The sequence below is a fragment of the Leuresthes tenuis genome, unplaced genomic scaffold, assembly GCF_036924035.1.
Source record: "Leuresthes tenuis unplaced genomic scaffold, fLeuTen1.0.hap1 SCAF_5, whole genome shotgun sequence".
Taxonomy (NCBI): domain Eukaryota; kingdom Metazoa; phylum Chordata; class Actinopteri; order Atheriniformes; family Atherinopsidae; genus Leuresthes; species Leuresthes tenuis.
Genome location: NW_027325359.1, coordinates 27,064,791 through 27,086,746, shown reverse-complemented (window position 1 = coordinate 27,086,746; position 21,956 = coordinate 27,064,791). Strand labels below are relative to the sequence as shown.

General features: G+C 39.9%; 1 protein-coding gene across 1 annotated transcript; it reads left to right on the top strand.

Annotated features, from left to right (window-relative positions):
- The first annotated feature begins 7,289 nt into the window (after positions 1–7,289).
- LOC140307581 (troponin I, fast skeletal muscle-like) lies at positions 7,290–19,993 on the top strand. Its single transcript, XM_072386531.1, has 7 exons — positions 7,290–7,359; positions 12,464–12,499; positions 12,846–12,882; positions 17,310–17,438; positions 17,697–17,786; positions 18,491–18,667; positions 18,951–19,993. The coding sequence occupies exons 2-7, from the start codon at positions 12,489–12,491 to the stop codon at positions 19,029–19,031; spliced, it is 525 nt and encodes a 174-aa protein (XP_072242632.1). The 5' UTR covers positions 7,290–7,359; positions 12,464–12,488; the 3' UTR covers positions 19,032–19,993.
- The last annotated feature ends 1,963 nt before the right edge of the window (positions 19,994–21,956 follow it).

The following is a 21,956-nucleotide window of genomic DNA, read 5'->3' as shown; positions in this document are numbered from 1 at the left end:
TTGTGGCCACGTACGCATGAATGATATGAGGAAGTATAAGAGCATCTCACAAACTGTTGTTGTTGGGAATTACTGTGTATGTTGCCATGTACATGTTTCTATGTTGTTCAATTAATAAATTCCCCATAAGAGACTGTCAAAGACGAGTCGACTGCTCTTTTTTCCACGACCCTCTCGGCCCATTTTCAAAACATCTGTCGCTTTTTGACATGCAAAACGGGCGTTGGTGTGCAACCCCCAGCTCCAAAGTTGCGCTCCCCATCAGGGTATCGACCCCCGGTCTTCTTCGTGACAGGCAGAGACACTGGCCACTGTATGAACGAGGACCGGCATTCTCAAAAAACGTTTTCCTTCTCAATGCCAAAGCATGCCCGATATAGGGAATAGGTAGGATTCCAACCTTTGGCCAGAGAAGACACAATCTGTTCAAGCGTCGCTTGACTTTCGTGTTTACTAAAGTTGGGGATAATGACCCCTGACATGGTCCCTCATTTGGTACACTGGTAGTCTAAAGAGATGAGGCAAGGGGTTCCATAGTGTAATGGCTAGCACTCTGCGTTCTGAATCCAGCAATCTGAGTTCAAGTCTCAGTGGAACCTCCTGCTGAGCAAAGTCCCCTGTTCATTGATGTATGGTCTAAAATTCCTGCACTGCAGGATTAAAACTTCATAAATAAGTGAATAAACAAGAGATGAAAACCCACCAAAAAGACTAAAGTTTAGCACAAAACCCCAGTATCTGCCAATTAAAGTGACTTATGAAAAAGTGGGCTGTCCAGCTCAGGTTGTGTGGGCCACTTTCCATCTCAGCTCCTTGTGTCGCTGGTGACATCATCGTGCTTTCTGCTGCACGTTCCTTCTGACTGCTTATAATTTGCCATCCATCCATTTTCTATACCCGCTGAATCCAATTTAGTGCCACGGAGGCTATCCAAGGTATAATTGCGCGAGAGGCAGGATACACCCTGGACAGGTTGCCAGCCATGTTCTTTGGGTGTGTATTGTTCGATGGTCACCCCCACTCTGGTGAGGGGGGGGGGGCTTCTTACACCTTGGAGCAAGAAAATGAGTTGTGGCCACGTACGCATGAATGATATGAGGAAGTATAAGAGCATCTCACAAACTGTTGTTGTTGGGAATTACTTTGTATGTTGCCATGTACATGTTTCTATGTTGTTCAATTAATAAATTCCCCATAAGAGACTGTCAAAGACGAGTCGACTGCTCTTTTTTCCACGACCCTCTCGGCCCATTTTCAAAACATCTGTCGCTGTTTGACATGCAAAACGGGTGTTGGTGTGCAACCCCCAGCTCCAAAGTTGCGCTCCCCATCAGGGTATCGACCCCCGGTCTTCTTCGTGACAGGCAGAGACACTGGCCACTGTATGAACGAGGACCGGCATTCTCAAAAAAACGTCTTCCTTCTCAATGCCAAAGCATGCCCGATATAGGGAAAAGGTAGGATTCCAACCTTTGGCCAGAGAAGACACAATCTGTTCAAGCGTCGCTTGACTTTCGTGTTTACTAAAGTTGGGGATAATGACCCCTGACATGGTCCCTCATTTGGTACACTGGTAGTCTAAAGAGATGAGGCAAGGGGTTCCATGGTGTAATGGCTAGCACTCTGGACTCTGAATCCAGCAATCGGAGTTCAAGTCTCGGTGTATCCTCCTGCTGAGAAAAGTCCCCTGTTCCTTGATGTATGGCCCACAGTCCCTGCACTGCAGGATTTATACTTCATAAATAAGTGAATTAACAAGTGATGAGAAACCACCAAAAAGACTAAAGTTTAGCACAAAACCCCAGTATCTGCCAATTAAAGTGACTTATGAAAAAGTGGGCTGTCCAGCTCAGGTTGTGTGGGCCACTTTCCATCTCAGCTCCTTGTGTCGCTGGTGACATCATCGTGCTTTCTGATGCACGTTCCTTCTGACTGCTTATAATTTGCCATCCATCCATTTTCTATACCCGCTGAATCCAATTTAGGGCCACGGAGGCTATACAAGGTATAATTGCGCAAGAGGCAGGATACACCCTGGACAGGTTGCCAGCCCTGTTCTTTGGGTGTGTATTGTTTGATGGTCACCCCCACTCTGATGAGGGGGGGGGGCTTCTTACACCTTGGAGCAAGAAAATGAGTTGTGGCCACGTACGCATGAATGATATGAGGAAGTATAAGAGCATCTCACAAACTGTTGTTGTTGGGAATTACTGTGTATGTTGCCATGTACATGTTTCTATGTTGTTCAATTAATAAATTCCCCATAAGAGGGTATCGAACCCCGGTCTTCTTCGTGACAGGCAGAGACACTGGCCACTGTATGAACGAGGACCGGCATTCTCAAAAAACGTCTTCCTTCTCAATGCCAAAGCATGCCCGATATAGGGAAAAGGTAGGATTCCAACCTTTGGCCAGAGAAGACACAATCTGTTTAAGCGTCGCTTGACTTTGGTGTTTACTAAAGTTGGGGATAATGAGCCCTGACATGGTCCCTCGTTTGGTACACTGGTAGTCTAAAGAGATGAGGCAAGGGGTTCCATGGTGTAATGGCTAGCATTCTGGGTTCTGAATCCAGCAATCTGAGTTCAAGTCTCGGTGGAACCTCATGCTGAGCAAAGTCCCCTGTTCCTGATTAGAAGAATACCCCAGTGTCTTCTGATGAAAATGACTCATAAAGAAATGTCAAGCTCCAGTGTTCTGGGCCACTTTCCATCTCTCTTTGGTGACATCATTGTGCTTTCTGATGCACATTCCTTCTGGCTGATTATAATTTGCCATCCATTTTCAATACCAATCCATCCATTTTCTGTACCCGCTTAATCCAATTTAGTGTCACAGAGCCTGTCCAAGCCATCATTGGGCGAGAGGAAGGGTACATCCTGGACAGGTCGCCAGTCCATCACTAGGCCCTTATTATTTCCTATGCTTTCCAATTTGAATAGCACAGGAACAATAAATTACCCACTAGACTGCTAGATTTGTAAATTCCAAAAGGATACCTTCCTTTAACAGTTTACCAAAAAACCCAGAGATGTCAAACCAAAAACAATGCCATGGTAGTCAGCGAAAGGAAGGCTTCCAAAAAAAGCTGCACGCCAAAGCCATTATCTCTCTTAACATGGGAAAGACACCAATCTTCCCACCTATGACAATGCCGTCTTGTGGTTTTATCTAGCTGTAAAGCATTTTGAATTGTCTTGTGTACGAATTGCGCTCCACAAATGAACTTGCCTTACCTTGCCTTGCCTTAATGGATATGATTATATTAATCAAATCAATCTCAATGTGTTCACACACAGAATCATGAATCACTTACCAGTTACCAGGTGTCCCACAACGATCAATCTTGGCCCATTATTTTTTCCTTTATACAATAACTTCTATTTATGTGTTCTAGTTGCAATATCTAAATGGTATGAAGAAGAAATGTATGAAATGTATGAATTTTGCTCTACAAATAAACTTGCCTTGCCTTGCTGGATGATCTCTTCAACTGTTTTGTCAGTGGCAGGTGTATAATGTATGAGCTCAAGGTATCTAGCTGGCTGCAGAGTACTTATTTGTGTTGTGGAAATTATTACATTTTTAATGCCTTAAACTTAGTCATTGAAGAATATTGCAAACTAATTACACTTAGATGTAGAAATAAGTTCTAAAGGCAGTGAAACTGGAGGGTTTGTTAATCTGTTTACTGTAGCAAACAGTACACGAGAGTTATTACTGCAGTTTTTGATGATTTCAGAAAAATAACTCTCCCTTGTTCTATGCAAAGTCTGGTTGAACACACATAGCTTTTCTTTGTAAATCTCATAATGAATCTGGAGCTTTGACTTGCGCCATTTCCGTTCGGCTCTCCGGCACTCCCTTTTCTGTGCCCTGACCGACTCTTCTTTTCTCCATGGCGCCCTTTGCCAACTTTTAACCATTCTAACAGGAGCAATGGTACATTTAAGAGACTTTATGTGTAAGAATTCAACAGGTCATCAACATTAGAACACAGGGTGTTCTGAAACCTAATCATTTCCATAAACCGTGTCCCTGTTCTGTCATTAATGACAGACACAAATGATCAGATAAAGCAACATCGACAACCTTTATATTTAAAATAACAACACCCATTGAAATGAGCACATCAAGAGTGTGCCCTCTGGCGTGTGTGTGTGTGTGTGGGGTGCTTTTCTTGGGCTACATCCACGTGCACATTCAAGTCCTCTGTAATGACTAAACAGTCAAAAGCAATGCACATGACTGAAAGTAATTCAGTAAAATCATCAATTCTGTAGTGGTTTGTAAATGGTGATATAAAGCATGGAAGATTTTTTTATCTCCATTTTGAATGGCACATACTCAAATGATGAAAAAACCCCAAATGACAATTTGTGGGTGGGTATATTGTCCCACATATTGTGCCATGTCTCTGTTAAAAACACAGAATCAAGATTTTGAGTGTAAATAAAACCATAAATTAAGAATGATTTGTTACTTAAAGATCTGACATTGAGTACTGCATGTTTGAGATTAGCTAGAGTTGAACTGGATGCTGAGTTCTTGCAAGGGATATGAATATGATTGAAGTGTTTGTGTGGAAAAATCCAAACTAGATAATTTAGACAGAATAACCTAATGTTTAACTGTTACGCCGTTTTTATTACGGGGAAGGTGGAGCAGAAGAGCGGGTGACCAAAATGCTGGAGGGGGAAACTCGAGAGGGCAGAAGACGATGGGGAGAGGGTCTGGGAGAGGAGCGGGTCCAGAGCGGTAGGGCAACACAGGTCAAGATGTCTGAGGAACAGGAGGAGAGGGTCAAAAATAAGTCGGGAAACACAGGGAACCACCAAAAAACAATGGAGAGTCTCAGAAAACACAGAAGGAAGCAAAAAGGGCTAATTCCTCTATTCAATTTGCTCTCACAGCCGATAGGATCAGAGTGGCTTGCACCTAGCCCTGGTCCCTCTCTGTCTCTCTCTTCCTTGCAGCACACAAAGCTTGCATTGATCCATTCTCAGCTGACCAAGCCAAGGTGAGCATATGGCTGAGAATCTACCGAGAGATGACCCAGAATTAGCTGGAATGATAGCTACAACAGGACCAGAAGAAGCGACCATAATCTTTCTTCAAGAGTACAAAGGATTTACACCAAAGACTGAACTTTAACTAGACACAAGACCATTTCAAGCCCTTTTTCCTCAAGGATGGAACATTTTCAAGTACTGTCGTAACGCACTGGATATTAGCATCAGTGTCACATGGCTAAGCATAAAAAATACCTTTTCTTATAGTGTTTCTTTTCAATGGTTTTGTAAAGTAAAGTAAATAGAGAGCACTGCATGGGATGCTGGAACTTATGTCCTTTGCTCTCAGGCTCCAAGTGCTCCAAATCTGCAATTAATCAATCACATCAAGTCCTGCAATATAAAAGATGGATAACACAACACTATAGAAGACATGATAGGGCCATCACAAGACCAATATTTTTTTAGATTGATACTGGGTTTTAGTTATTAGTTTCTAACTTTAATCAGTGGTGTCCTGTGAGTAATAACTCTTGTTGATAATTTTACTGAATATCAATAATTGTCCTTGGACACAGTCCAGTATAGAAAGGAATGGAGGCGACTGTGGTGGTGCGTGCTGGAGGTGCTACTCGTGCTCAAATAAAATCTCAAATAAAATCTGAAATCTTTATTTACAAAACTGCTAATGGAAAAGTGATAGTGGAGGATGAGTTCCTAGGCTGCGAGTATGACATTAATTATAATGCGAAAAAGAGTAACATTATGAATAAAAAGCAGGGAGGATCATAAACTATTATTTCCTGATTTGTCTCTCTCTGGTATTGTTCTGAAAGTGTGTACTTCGGTTTAGATACCTGGGAAATTATATAACTGATAGTCTGGCTGATGATAGATAGGTTGCACTATTTAAAGCATACTGTACCCCTTTGTATACTGCTCATGTGTGGAGGTCCTATAGACAAAGTAGTATGCAGAAACTCAAAGTGGCATACAATGATGGAATGAGGATGCTGCTTAGGATGCCAAGATGACTAGTACAAGTCAATTGTTTGCTGGTGTAGGCATCTCCACTTGTGATGTTGCATTACACAATCTTATGTACAGATGTACTGTATGTGTAGAATAGCGGACTCTACAAACAACTTCATCTTATCACTGATTAACCCTGCACAGAGCTCAGTCAGGTTTTACTCTAATATGTGGAACCTCTGGTGCTTCAGCCTTTTTGTACATTTGTGACAACGTGGATGTTTTTCTCCTTGTTTTTCTTATGCTTTGGCCTCTATTTGTGTTCTTTTTCTTGTATTTGTTCTGTACATTTTTTTATTGTATTCAAGACTTCTGGTGAGGTGATTAGTTGAGGAGAAAAAGTTGACTCTAGTTTTGAAAATGTGTTTTAATAGTAATTGACTGTTATTGCAAAAACAAACAAACAAAAAACTCTCAAAAGAAAAAGATTAATCAACAAACTCTTTGTAGAAAGCTTGGGATGTCCTTAAAAAAATTCTTGCGCCATTTCAGTGACCATAACGGCTGTTTTTTTAAAAGCTTAACATATTGGACTGAAAAAAATGAACCAGTTTTAAACATTATCAAACATGTGAACAGCTGGGTTTATGAAAAGCCTGATCAACTATTACATTTAAGCAGTCATGATTCTCATAGCTTGTTGGACAACATTGGTACCCTTACATACCCTAAATTTGTAGAAGCAAAAACAAAAATGGAAATTTATGTAAAACTGAATGCTGAAAATCTAACGTTTCTAAGCTAAAGTCAGAATTTGCTTTTCATAGGCTGTAAAGTTAAGATCTTTCTCTATATATTTGAAGTTAACCAGCCATTTTCTATGCCCTCTTAATCCAACTCAGGGTTGCGGGGGGCTGGAGGCTATCCCAGCTGTCATCGGGTGGGAGGCGGGGTACACCCTGGACAGGCCGCCGGTCCATCACAGGACATGCACGCTTTGATTTAAGTGTTTTCCTGTTTCATATCAAATGTGATTTTCATCATTACATTACACTTATGTGAAAGATGTGAATTAAAATTTTACTTTGTGCTTTAATCTTTTCCCTGATTTTGTTTGAAAGAAACATAATGACAAGATAATATGGACAACAATCTTAAAGGGCGGGTTATTTATAATAAGGCGAGCCGATGAAGGGGGCAGATGACACTGTACTGTATTTCCTGACCTTGCCAGCTCATTGGTTTGTTCAGTAATCCATTTCCATAAAGAGAAATTGGAGGCTTTAGAGGGCTATCTGTGATTGCAATATATACCTTCATAACACTTTGTCTGACTGGGACTTGGTCTGTGTCTCTGTGACTCTGTCTGGTTAAAGTAAGACTCTTTTCTTTGTCATTTTTATATTACTTTAGACTGTTCACTTGTGAGAAAGCATGCTATCTACTAAGCAATTGCATGAATATGATTTTATTTTGTCAGCATGCAGCTGTTAGGAACACATTTGTTCACATAATGGTGTGCCAGTGGATGGTTGCAGAATCTTTTATGTTTCTTCTCGTATTCGCCAGACTATGTAGACTGTGACTGGCAGCTGCTGTTATTTTACCAAGTGATTTATCCCATTGTCAGTTAGGTTAAGTGTACAGCGACAGTAAAGCAGGAGGCTGGATGTCTTTTGAGAGTTATCATAGGAAGTAACTGATAACGATCTAGAATTTTTGCAATTTACAAACAAAGTAAAAGGGATATTATATTATTGGTTCTACTTTTTGTTTGGTGTGTGGTAAATTTTACAGCAGACAGGAAATATTTGGTTTTTATAATGCCTCTTTTATGTTCATAACAGATTCTAAACTTCAAAGGAATAGTTTTCTGTCTTGACATATCCTCAGTCTGCTGCTCGGGTAAACTGGTGATGTACAGTTTGATGATGAGGCATGCTGAAAGGCAACACCACTACAAGGCATGAACCTGAAAATGAATCCATCAGTGTTTATCCTCCTGTCAGCACTTAGGTGGGGGATGTTCAGAGGAAATTCTGGTCTAATATGCTGCAGATACTAGGCCTGTCTCTCGTGTTCATTTTACATTACCGTTTAAAGCATGCCTGCTTTTCTTCAAGCATTCTAATATTTAGGTGACAGGGAAGGCTTGATTTAATTCACTTTCACAGTAGAACAGTGATTTATCTTTGTTTTATCATTTTTGTTTGTTTACTTTTAAATGTTTCGATCAAGCCTGAAGCTTTACTTTGTCAAGGTTCTTAGAACAAAAAACTGTTGAAAGACAGATTTTGTTTCAGTGTTTGGCGTCAGTCCTCATGTGTCACATCAATTCACTATAATTTAGACCTTTTTTAAAAATAAGATTAATCCAATACAGGATATTGATCTGATTTAGTTTTCATTTTTTACTCTTCTTTTGGTCAGTAAAAATTTAAGATCCTGAGCTGCAAGATACCTTTTTGCGTGGACTGAAGTGCTTCTTGTTCACTTTGTCTTTTTTTTATTCAGTGTGAAGCAGATGAACATTGTGCGCTTATGATGTCAGCCTAGTGACAAGTTATTTTTGTGACATGTTCTAATGTCTTAGCTGTCTGATGGACATTCTGTGGTGTTGGGTTACTGTAAATCCCTCCATCCTCCCCTCAGAGATGAGCATACCCTTAAAAAACACCAACACTTAAGACAAAAATCAGGGGCCCACATTTAAACCTAGCTGTTCTTATTCCATCTCCAGAGATACATGCTGCTGTGTCCTCCTAGTTTTGAGCATTTAAACTATACTATTAGCCCTACAGATTTCTGCTCCCTCAGTTGCCACTTTCCTTTGCCTTACCATTTGTTTTTGGGCTATGTATATAAGGATGCCTGCAGTGGTTTTCACATGTATTTATTTAAAGGTGATCTGGCTTTATTTTTTTTTCATCATAATAAAGACGTTTGGAACAGCTGTGGATCCAGGAATAGAATCTTAATCCACTGCACCATTGCTCTTTCTAAATGTTACAAGCAGCCCAGGCAGCAACTATCCAACCTCCAAGGACCTCTGGAGGAATCTCTAGACTACTACTCTGAGGGCTGTCTACAGTGCCTTGAAAAAGTACCCCTCCCAATTTTCCTATTTTAATTCTTACCCTAATTACTAGAATTAAATAGGATTTTTGCGGGGATTTATATCATTCAACACAACATGTCAACCACTTTAATTTAATTTTTAATTGTAAAGGAAAGAGGATGAAAAAAAATCACTAGTGCATAAGTGTTAACCCCTTACCCCGAGATCATTGCTTTCCCCCCTGTAGCAATTACAGCAGTTAGTCACTTGCGGTATGTTTGTATAACTTGGCACATCTCGCCCCTGGGATTTTTTTCCCTTTTCTTAGAGGCCGAGGTACTTCAGCTCCTTACAGCTGGATAGGTTCTGATGGTCTACAGCAATCTTTATGTCTTACATCACCACTGATTCACAATGAGACTAAGGGCTCAGCTTTGATATGACTTTCCCAGACACTGCAGATGAAGAACATCCAAATCATGATCCTACCACCACTATGCTTTTCCTTGACGGTCATAAAGTTTAGTTTTAGGCTAATTTGATCAGATTAACTTCCTCTTTCTGTTTGGAGTCTCCTTTTAATTTTTCTTTAAGCAGCTGATACTCGTCCATAAAGCCCATCTCACAAACCAACGTTCCAATCTCTGCTGCAGAGCTGCACACCTCCTTAAGGTTACTATTGGCCTATTTCATACCTTACCTCAGAACTTTGTCCCTGACCTGTATCTCCATTGTGTGCACTGTGCTGTTTGCTCAATGGGATCATAGACTCTACAGTCTTTCACAGACTCTGTACACTGAGATTGTACACATGGACTTAGCTGAGCTGATTTAGTGACTTCTGAAGGTAATTTGTAGAATAATGTCCTAATTTAGGACTTCACGTTCAAGTGGAGTTGGAGAAAAAGCTTGGTTTTTGAGTCATGAAAGCAAAGTGCCAAACACACAGCACAAAATGCAAAGTGCAGAAAACAAACAGAATAAAACTGGACGAGGACTATTACTGGTGAGTATGAGAAACTAGGACAGAATAAATGGGAAACTGAACTAAGATCAAGACTGAGAAAATGACAACAAACTAAATTGAGACCAGAGGGGTGTTCCACGAAACTGGATTAAGGGAAAGGCTGGCTTATCTCGATAAGTCTGGCTCATTTAAGAGAAAGTTCCATTCCACCAAAGTGGCTTATTTGAATGCCTGCTGAGTAACCATGGTAACTTATGCTGCTGAACTAGCCTGCTCCTGGGCAGGCTAACGTTCAAGCTTAGCTTAGCTGTGTCTCGAAGAAAGTCTGTCCAGCTGAAACACACTCCCGAAAGAAAGTTCCACCTGGTGGAATTCCGCATTCCCGCAACTCATGTCTTGTATAAAAAACAAAACAAAAAAAAAGTCAGATGGTGTCTCCCACCACTGACGGACATGGGCACACCATCATTATAACTGAGAGACTGACATTTTGAGGGAAAGTGATCAATACCGTCAACATACTGATCCCGCACACTTTTGGGAACATATCCCGAGGAGGTCCCTCCCTCTATTCCTTCCTCTAGTGGCCGCCCTTGGTCGCTGGTTAGAGAAAGTTCCTCTGCTGGTGTGAGATTTTCGGAAATATGTTCTTGTACTTTACTTTCACCTGCTGCCAGGTTTGCTTCTGGTTGTTAAGATTGCTGCTGTTGAGATGAAACAGTGAAGAATTAGTATGTAGGTGTCACGTTTGGTGGTTGTTCGTGTACGTGGCGTGGTGAAGTAAAACCCGGATGCAGATATTTCAAAGGAAAAACTTGATTTATTTAAAAGGAACAACAAAAAGCGTGGCTGAGCCGGAATACAATAACTTAAATATGAAAAAACTTGACAACAACAAAAAACCTAGAAATAGGAAAAATCTGACATGGGAAGCTATGGACAAACCTGATAACTTTGACTCATGAGTGACGGTGAGGATTTCGCAGTGTGTATGGGGAACCTGGAAACTAAATACTGAAGGGAGGTGATTAGTGATTCAATTAAATTCAGTTTTATTTATATAGCACCAAATTACAACAAATTACATCTGAAGGCACTTAAATAATATAGTCAAATTCAAGCCATTTGGAATTCAATTCATTGTAATCATAATCCAATGAAATCCAATTAATTCATTTCAAAATAATCCAATTCATTCACATAGAGCCAATTCAAAAAACAAAATCCTAGCGAAGGAAACCAACAGATTGCGCAGAAACTTGTTTTCAGTCCAATCTCCGGTCCTGAGCGTGCCTGAGGCGACTGTGGAAAGGAACGACTCCCTTTTAACAGGAAGAAACCTCTGGCAGAACCAGACTCAGGAAGGGTGGCCATCCGCTTCGACCAGCTGGGGTTTGAGAAGACAGAAAAGAAGCAAAAGAGGGGGCAAAAACACCATAACACCATTCAAAGGATACCTGTTGGAACAGGGAAACACAAGTTAATAATCACAATAATGTCACAGGTATATAATATCATTTGAGAAATTAAACAGGGGGAAAAAGAGAGCAAAGTGAGGAAAGGTGTCACAGATGAGGTCCCCCAGCAGTCTAAGCCTATAGCAGCTTAACTATGGGATGTTTCAGGATTACCTGAGCCATCCCTTACTATAAGCTTTATCAAAAAGGAAAGTTTTAAGCCTAATCTTAAAAGTGAAGTTTCTTGAAGATAGACAGGGACGCTCCTGTTCTGGTAGCGCTCGGTAGGTCATTCCACCATCGTGGGATGACACATGAAAAGAGTTTCAATTGTCTTAGTCGTGGTGTAGGCACTGCTAGATGACAATCCTGGGACGAACGGAGGGACTGAGTTGTGACATAAGCCTTTGCAAGAGCATTCAAGTAGATGGGAGCCGTTCCATTAAGCACTTTGTAGGCCCACATCAGTGACTTGGATTTGATCCGGGCGGCTAAGGGTAGCCAGTGGAGTTCAATGAACAGAGGGGTGACGTGCGCTCTTTTAGGCTGATCGAAGACCAGACGCGCCGCCGCGTTCTGGACCATCTGCAGAGGTTTCATAGTACAGGCTGGGAGACCAGTTAGGAGAGCATTGCAGTAGTCAAGGCGGGAGATGACCATGGCCTGCACCAGGAGTTGGGTGGCATGTTGGGTTAGGTATGGTCTGATCTTTCTTATGTTTAGTAATGCAAAGCAGCATAAACAAGCAACCGAGGTAACATGATCTTTGAAGGTTAGTTGGTCATCAATCACAACACCCAAGTTTCTAGCTACCTTTGATTGATCAAGGGATAGGGGTAGGGTTTTATGTGTCAGTTGCAACTTGTGAGACCTACTTTTTGCACAAGTGTATCAATTGTCTAAGATTAGGCTTGAATTTGTATTAAGTGCTTCAGAAACACTTAGATTATAAAATAAAAAAGGAGAAAATTTTAATTCAGTCTTGTTTTTTGAACAGATAACATCAAGATCCTGCAGCAAGCATGGCCACTGAGTGAGTATAATGTAAACTATGTTGGGATTGATTGTCCAGCAAAAGTCTTAATCTGCAAATATGTTAAAAGACTATTATGTGAATACAAAACTCTTCACAATGAGTTTCATTTAGACCCATTCAGACAGCACCTCAGACGCTATATATACAGTTAGTATATATATATGTATATGTATATATTTATAAACACATTCTCACTTACACAAAGATATACACAATAGGGTGCACCATGGGGTTTATTATCATGCAAAGAGACACTAACACAGTTCTAAATTAAATTACACATAATGGTCCAACTTTGTGAATTCCTCAAGTCTTGTTTATAATTTTGTGCCTCTCTCTGCAGGAAAAGACTCTCTGCAAGACGTAAGCACACTCTGAAGGTGAGAACCTTTATGCCCATACAATCCATAGGACACAAATACATTCTTTTACACAATCTTTGCTTTTGTAAAATATCTCTTCAATTCTTGATTTTGTTAATTCATATTTAATCGAGTCTAACAGATGTTTAACCAAAAAATGGTGCAAAAATCCAGCTCTTGACATAATTGTTTCACATTTGGTACTGGTTCATTTGAATTTGGCACAGGTCAACCTCTGCTTAAGAGAAGAGCACTGATCCAAATTTGGACCCATCACCTGAATTGAGTCTGCTAAACGTGACATAAAATAATACTAACTGTGATATTTTTCAGAGAGCAATAATTGAATTAACAGGCAATTAAAAAAGTTAGCTTTTAAAAATCAACATATAACCTGATAATTTCTTTACTGGAATGCTTTTTAATTATTGAAAAGAGAAACAAGCAAAAAAAAAAGAAATAACCAAAAAAACCTCACTTTTCATGCTTATCCAATTTACTAGAAGAAATGCCATGCCTGTTTTTTCGGGGCATGTACATGCTGCCTGTTGCCCTGATCACTAATGACTGTGTCACATCGCTGGGAGCAGTGCTGCCACTGCCATTATCATAACTGGGGTGACAGCAACAAAAGAGAAGTTTGTCATTTTAAGGCTCTATGCTGTACCTGCATCATGCACTGAAAGTCTTTTTCTTTCTTTCTTCTTTTTTTTGGTGCAACCTTTGAGTTTTGTTATGCTTTTCTTGTTTAATTACCCAGATTCCATTCATCCATTTTCTACAATCACTTAATCCAATTCATGGTCACAATGAAGTTGTAGCCTATCTCAGCTGACATTGGGCAAGAGGCGGGGTACACCCTGGACACATCACCAGTACATCGCAGAGACAAATGAGACAAACAACCACACACACTCACGCCTAGTGCCAATTTAGAATGACCAATTAACCTAATATGCACGTTTTTGGATGGTGGTAGGAAGCCAGAGTACCCAGCAAGAACTCATATATGCATGACGAGAACATACAAACTCTTCACAGAAAGGCCCTAGCTGCGATTCAAACCAGGAGCCCTCTTGCTGGGAGGCTACAGTGCTGCATCTATGTTCCAACCATTGTAAGTTCTGCTCTAGAGCATCTGAGTGATTGACAGCAATACAAGAAAGGGACACAACTTCTCTAAGGTGGGGATATGTAAAACTATTTAGTAGACCATAGTCAATCATATCGAAGCACTTCCCCAACACCACCTGCACCCCCATCTCGGCAAGTAACAACACACTGTGGACCAGCTCATTAAAGCAATCGATTTTAAACTGCATATTTCCTTTTCTTAGTCCAATAAACTGGATGGTTAATTGGCCCAATTGTTCAGTGGCTCACTTGAGAAAACTTGTGCTACCCCTGATGGCCAGTTCACCCATGGCTGGACCTGATCTTCATATTGCCATCTAACAGAAGTTCGCACAACATGTCAGAGGAGACTTTGTCTGTGGCTCAGCAGGGTGAATTACTTGAGCAAAAGAAGGACAAGTATAAACCTGTTGTGTCACAACAACAAGAGAAAAAAGGGCAGGGAGATTGGTTACCTGATCATTTTGCATACAAAAACTCAGTATGATCAGAATTTTGGTAATGAATGCTGCTAATTCAAAAAGTGTAGAAACAGATAAAGTTGTGTTATTTGACTGTAAATGGAAAAAAAATTACAGTCACTAATCCATTCCAATTTGTTGATTGAATTAGATCTCACATCAACCCATCTAATTTCGAATGGGTTTTCCACAATTAACCATTAATGCTGATACAGTTATGTTAAATCTTATTGGGTTAGGTGCTCCATCTTAGTTTGCTAACTTGCTAAGATTTCTAACTTCAGGAGTTTCAGTCATCTTACAAGGAAGGAAATCAAGAACATTGGTGTCAACATGAGAAATTCAGCAGGAGTTCATGATTTATCATCAAATTTGATCATCTTAATTATCAGACAACTGATCTATGGGATATTCATCAAACAGGAATACTACCTGCTGACCTTAAAACTGCTGAAGTAGTATGTACAACTGAGAGTAAATGACTCAATCCTGGTCCTTACTCCTAAAATCCACGAATCATCCTTCCACAATCTTTTGTTTTGTTTGTGTCCAAGATGAGGTGATTGTTCCCACACCATACCACAAAGTGACTGACTAGTTGACTACTCCCTGTGCTTAGCCTCTCGTCCATCACTGATATACGCAATAACTGCTGAGTCATTGAGTATTTCTAGAGATGACAGGACTCTGAGTTGTATTGGAAGTTTGAGGTGCACAGAGTGAAGAGAAACAGTGAAAGCACAGTCCTTTGCGGTGCTCACGTGCTGCTGATCACCTTCTGCAAAGACAGCCATTCAGTCTTACAAAATTTTGTCTGTTTGTGAGGTAGCACTAGAGAAATCAAAGAACATGATCTTCACTGTGCTGCCTGCTTTGTCTACATGAGAGTAGGCTCACTTGGGTAGGGTGGTGATGGCATCTTCAACACCAACCACAGGACAATAAGAAAATTGTAGTGGACAGGACTTGCTTACTGAGGTAAGCCGATAACAGTCTCTCCACGACTTTCATGATGTGGGATGTTAGAGCAACTGGTCTATAGTCACTTAGGGCAGATGCATGAGACTTTTTTAGGTACTGGAACAAAGCAGGATGTCTTCAGCAGCACTGGGATTTTATCTTGCCTCAGACTAAGGCTGAAGAGGTGCTATAGAATCCCACATAGCTGTTCTGCACAGGCTTTCAGGACCCTGGGGCTGACATCATCACGACCTGCAGCCTTGTTCTGGTTCAGTCTTTCGAGCTGCGTCTACATCGGACAGCTAGAGATACATAGGTTGAAGGGGGCGTTTGAGGAGATCTCAGTGTGTCTTGATGTTGGGGGAAAAGTTATTGAGATTGTGTTAGGATCTATGATGGAGGTGGATGGGGACATTATAGAGGTGTGACAAGGAGGTTGTGGGTACAGGGAGGATATGAGGTCTGTGTTGCTGGAGGCAGAGGAGGAGCTCATTGGCTCTGTCCAGGCTTCCATCAGTTGAATCCTTTGCAACCTTAAAGCCTTTGACTTTTTCATCCCTGACCACACATCTCTTACATTGTTCTGCTTGTTTTCTATCTTTTTCTGTACTCCTCCTTGCTCTCTTATTTTCAACAGTCCTCAATAACCCCCTGTCTCTCTCCTGAAGCCTTTCTTTTTTACATTCAACAGCATTTTCAGGTCACTGGTGGTCCAGAGTTTGTTACTGGATCTGCAACTATAACATTTGCATAGAAAAAAATCCAACTTTTTATTTTCTCTGTTTGAATAATTCACAAACTGTTGAAAGGTTGGGGCTGAAGCTGAGAAGCTAACTTAATTGGAATCTCTAGAAATTGCCATGCAATGGCAATGACTGGTCTAATGACTTCAGACTGTGTTGGTAGCCATGCCAGGTAATAAATACACTGTGGCCAGTAATAATATAGATTAACTCTCTTGCTAGATAATATGGATGAAAACTCACAGCTAGCAGTTCAATGTCCTGGGTACAGACCCACTCCATCACAGCAACATGTTCAGGCTGACACCATCTGTTAATGAGAAGCACTGCTATATCTCCACCTTTGATTTGGTCACTGCTCCAATGTCTTCGTTGGCTCCTATAATCTTATAGCCAGTTAGAGCAGTGTTGCAGTTCGGTATATGATCCTATAGACATGACTTACAAAAACACATACTGCATTCTCAACATTTTTTCAGTGCTCTCCAAAGACCTCCCAGCTTGCCCATTTTGTTTGCTAGTGATCTCACATTCTCCATTAAGATTCAGGAAGACCTCACTTTTGCTTCTTCCACCTGTTTCTCCGTCTTGCTCCTGCTCAACCTCCATGTTGCTCCTCATCAAATCATAAAGAATTTAGAGGTTTTTTTGTGGCTTTAGTTGACAATTGAAAAGTTCAATTAGCTGCTCCTGTTTGTAAATTACTCTTGCATTGGCGTTGCAACTCATGTTTACAGTCATAATACAAGACATGTCAAATTAACTATCTGGTGTTCCATCCTGGGCGCGGTTAGGTCCATATATTTTTTGTCTTTAAAGGGAAAGGCTAAGGAACAGTTTTATATTAGCATTTCAGTCTATTTACCAATGAATTTCACGAATACAGTATGCTCAGTACACGTCTGGTGAGTCATTCTGTAATAATAGATGGACTGAACAAAAATCCACATATTTGCATAAAGAAGCATATACTTGAACCTTTTCTTTTATTTTCAACTTTCATGGGTTCATGATGCTATGTTTTTTTCTTTGTTTTTGTGTTGTCATTACCTACTGTTCTACTTGCAATGCACAATGAGACTTTTAAAAAATCTAATCTGTTCTTTTGTTGTTGTGTCTGCTACTTTTTCCTTTTATCTATCTTCAGAGTTGCATGCTTGTGGTGGCAAATAATTTGTTGGAGGCTGAAGCTACAGTAAAGGCTGATGAGCGGGAAAAGTTCCTGGCAGAGAAATGTCCTCCCTTGGAGCTGCCATACTCCAGGGACGAGCTCATGGTAAGAATAAGTAGCACAGATTTGACAACACAGATGCAGCGTTTAAAAAAGAGAGAACCTTAAAGATCGAAAACATAGTCAACTGCCTATTTCTGTTTCTGCATTTGTCTTGACAAGCTGTGTTGGGCTCTTGCAAAGTTTTTGTGGAGAAATTTGCACATTTACCTCTGCTGTTTTTTCTTTATTTTGTATGTTTAAAGTTTAAAAATGTCCAAATATATATATATATATATATATTATAAAGTTGTTTGTCTTCAGGAACTTTGCAAGAAACTTCATGAGCAGATTGGCATAAGTGAGGAGGAGAGATACTGCACAGAGTTTAAACTCAACATGGTGCTGAATGAGGTGAGATATGTCCCCCTCTGGTTTGACACACCAAGAAATCAAAAATAAGGATTTGGTAAAATTAGCTGTTTAAAAATCTATTTTTTCTGTTCTCCACTGTGTCTTCTCTCACTTGTATTTCAGTCAGGTTAATTCATTCAAGATTTAGCATTGTCTTCGTCTTATCTTGTTGAATCTGCTTTAAATAATGACATATTAGTGAAGGAAGACATTTTTTACATTTTTTAGCTGATCTTCAGGAAAATAAATGTTCAACAAAATGTATCAAACAATTGGACGGAAACTCATCTACTGTCTGTTTACTTGCCTGGATTTGGCTTCTATAAACTTTATCGCTATATACATACTGTATATCATAATTAAAAACTTTTCAACCACATCTGACTGAGGCTAACGGTGCGCATCTTTAAGACTGTTTATTAACTTATGAAGACTAAGGATGGGTATTATTAGGATTTCATTCTTACTGGTATCAATTCTCGTAATGTTTAATGGTATCAGTACATTGACATTACAAGACATTGTTACCAAAAACTACTCTCCATAATTTAAGAGAAAGACTTGACATGCATATTAAAATACTACAGTATGAGCTGAAAATCTTTTTAGATAAACTTAATAATGTCAGTCATATCTGCATCAAATCAAATGATAATTTGATTTCAGTTAAATTTTTCAGGATTCTGTCCAAAATCCCTCTACAGGTTAGGGACCTTAACATCAAGATTGTGGATCTGAGAGGGAAATTCAAGAGACCCAGACTGAAGAAAGTGCGTATGTCTGCTGATGCCATGCTCAAAGCTTTGCTGGGCTCCAAACACACGGTCAACATGGACCTAAGAGCCAACCTGAAGCAAGTCAAGAAGGAGGTCAAAGAGGAGGTGAGGGGCTCATTGCTCGATCTGTTTTACAAACACAAATATTACAAAGACAAATTTCCCTTTACTTATTATGACCTGATACAACAGATACAATATGTGCTTTTACCTTTCAAGCCTGATGTGACGTGTGTCGCATCAACCATTTTAATATGGAAGCATTTATCCCTTTGGAAAAACAAGAAAAATATGAGACGAAACATTAGTTCAGATGTATTTTGCTCCATATCACATTCATTTTTCATATCAGCCAAAGGACTATGGGAAATTTTGTTTGTGTTTGCAGGACAAGCAGTTGCGTGATGTGGGCGACTGGCGTAAGAACATTGAAGACAAGTCTGATAGGAAGAAGATGTTTGACAGTTAGATATGAGCTGACGGTGTTTGCCTTAAGATTGATTTTGAGGGCCTAAATCAGGCTTAGTGTCTTTATAACTGAAGAGTTTGACTCCAAAATGGTGAAAATCTTCTTTAGTTTTATTTTACACAGAAGATGATAGCTATAGAGGTTGTGATGAACAGTGTAAATGTGTAGATTCCAGATCATACTGGGAAGTGAAGATGAACAGTAGTTAATTGTGTGCAGAGAGATTACGGGGCTTTGGAAGCTTTGGCTGTGGTACAGTAAGTGATAGATGACTTTTACCTCCTAAATAAGATCACAAATACTTTTATTCAGAGCAGGTGTTGAGGTACTCAGACACTTTACTTTAAATTTTAGAAAAAACTGTTCATTTCAGAAAAAAACCCCACTTAAGTGGATGGTGCCGGGTTGGGGCTTTGATATCTCACTTTGGAGGAAACTCTTCAGTTAAATCTGAGCTGCCCTCTGCTTTTGCCTGTATTGTGATGTATTTGTACTATATGTGCTGGTGTCAGTTAGCATGAATTGAACCTTTTCTCTTCATAGGCTTAAATATACTCCTGGATCAAAATACTGATGTTCCTATGATCTACCGTCAAAAGTCTGAACAGTCCTCTCCATTCACTTGGAATGGGAAGGTGTGTCCAAACTTGACAGGTTCCGTACCTTTCTCAGAAGTACACTTAGTATGCTCCCATTGCTCTTAAAAGTGTCACTCAAGTGTCAGCTATGAGAATTGCGTACTGCACTGTAACCAGTTGTACCTGTGCATGAAATGACTGCAGATACTGTGATTAGTTTGCTGGAGCTGTGATTGCTATAGTAGTTAATTGCTGCAGTATTATGATCTTGAAAAAAAAATCTTAAAAATTTTGAAGAATTATTTTTAATGACGAATGTCATTTGCCATGGTTTGCCAACTGTATTACTCAATTGAAAGTTAACAAATAAATATTATTTGAGCTCACAGCAGAAGACTGCAGATCTAATCTTTACAGCTGTATCAGTACAAAGTGCCAGGATGGGAATTAAATTGCTGCTGTTTGATCCCCTAGTGGGGAGGTTACAGTATATAATAAATTCATAATCAGGCAGTTTTCTCGTTCAGTCTTCTTGATTTAGTTTAAGACATTTCTTTCTTTTTAATAGTAGCAGTCACCTGTATTCAGTCATATTGTGCTGGAAGGAGATATGCAGTGCCCAGTGTAAACAAGGAATATTAAACCCTGCATTAGATTGACAAGTTAAACCATATTAATGTCAGTTCAGACAAAAGCCCACAGAAAACAAAACTATTTTCCCCTCTTTTGTAGAAGTGTAACTCATCCAACTGTCTATCCTAAAATTCATCCTGTTTCATGTCTTTTAAACAACATGTTATGTAATCTTATCTTGTTTTTGCTGTTACATTAAATACAGAAACTTCATGTTCATATTGTTCATAATCTTGTTGAATTTGTACACACTTAGCTCATGGCACTCACACAAGTTCTTAAAAATATACATTTAGAAATTAAGGGACTTTTGAAATTAAACCACATTGAGTTTGGTTTGGTGTGTCACTTCACTACCTTGTTAATTGAACACAGAGATGGGGAACTGAAGGCGACACTACCATAAGCTAAATGTGAGAGAATGATCATTCATACCATGTGAGACATCTAAACTATGACTAAAAGAGAGTAGAAATGGCAACTGTGCCTAATATGTGGGCTTAACTTTTCATTCTAAGCAACACATACATATAACTATTGCGTGAGATTATTATGAAGACTATGGCATAAGCTCTAATGAATGTAACTTTGGGAAGTGAAGCTCATATAGCACTTATGTGGACAAGCTTGGGTCCTCCACTAGAGGCTTAGGAGTTTGAGTTTTCCACACAGTATCTTAGCTTTTTCTAGGACTGTGCTCTTCTAGACAGAAATCTCTGATGTTGTTCCTGTGATCTGCTGGAGCCACTCTCCAGTTTGGGTGTCAAGATGCGATTATCACTGGCACCACTGTTGTCTTCACTTCCCACTTCTTTTCTACTTCCTCTGTCAGTCTTTGGTATTTTCTTAGCTTCTACTGTTCATTCTCCTTGAAGTTGCTGTCACTTTGAATTGCTACATTTATCACTACTGCCGTCTTGTGAAGTTTGTCGACCACCGCAGTGTCTGGTTAGTTACCCATCATTGGTTTATCAGTCTGGATCTGGAAGTCTAAAGGGTCTATGCTCTGTCATTCTACCCCTCATATCTACCACTTGGTGTGGTAGACCCCAGCCTCTATTGCTCTTGTGCTCATCACCTGTTCTTTTGCTGCCATGATTAGTGCTTCCATTCTGTCTTTCAAAATGAGCCTTTTCTAGCCACTGACAGGACTGCTCGATCAGCCACTTATTCAAAATGTCAGTGTCGGGGTCCATGATTGTTCTTCCTCTTCGTCCTTCCCCTTCCCTGGGTTTCGTATGCTTTAGACATTCACTTAGCAGTCAATCTCTGATTGGCATCTTTCAGATGTATTCCTGGATCTTTATTGTTTCTTTCTGGATAGTGGCTCTGATGCAGACTAGCATTGAAGAGTTTTCTTGTCTTGATATTAGATTTACATTCACCAGGTTAATATATCAGTGATGTATCTAATAACTGGCAAGGGCATAAGCATTGCTGGCTTGGACTTCTAGGACCTGCCCTATTCTTTGTAGGTACTTGGTTGTGGCAGACGTCCTTGCGGCCTCTTCATGGTTATCGTTTTTTGGCAGGTCCTCAAGGTATTTGTAGCTGTACTGAACATCTGCTGTGATGTCTTCTGGTTGTTGATCATCTTGTTTCTCTTAGATATCATTGGACCAGATTTATCTAGTCGTAATGACATTCCAATGTCCTCGCTGTGTATCCTGGTAAGGCGGATCATTGAATCAATATCTCGCTCAGTCTTGGCATA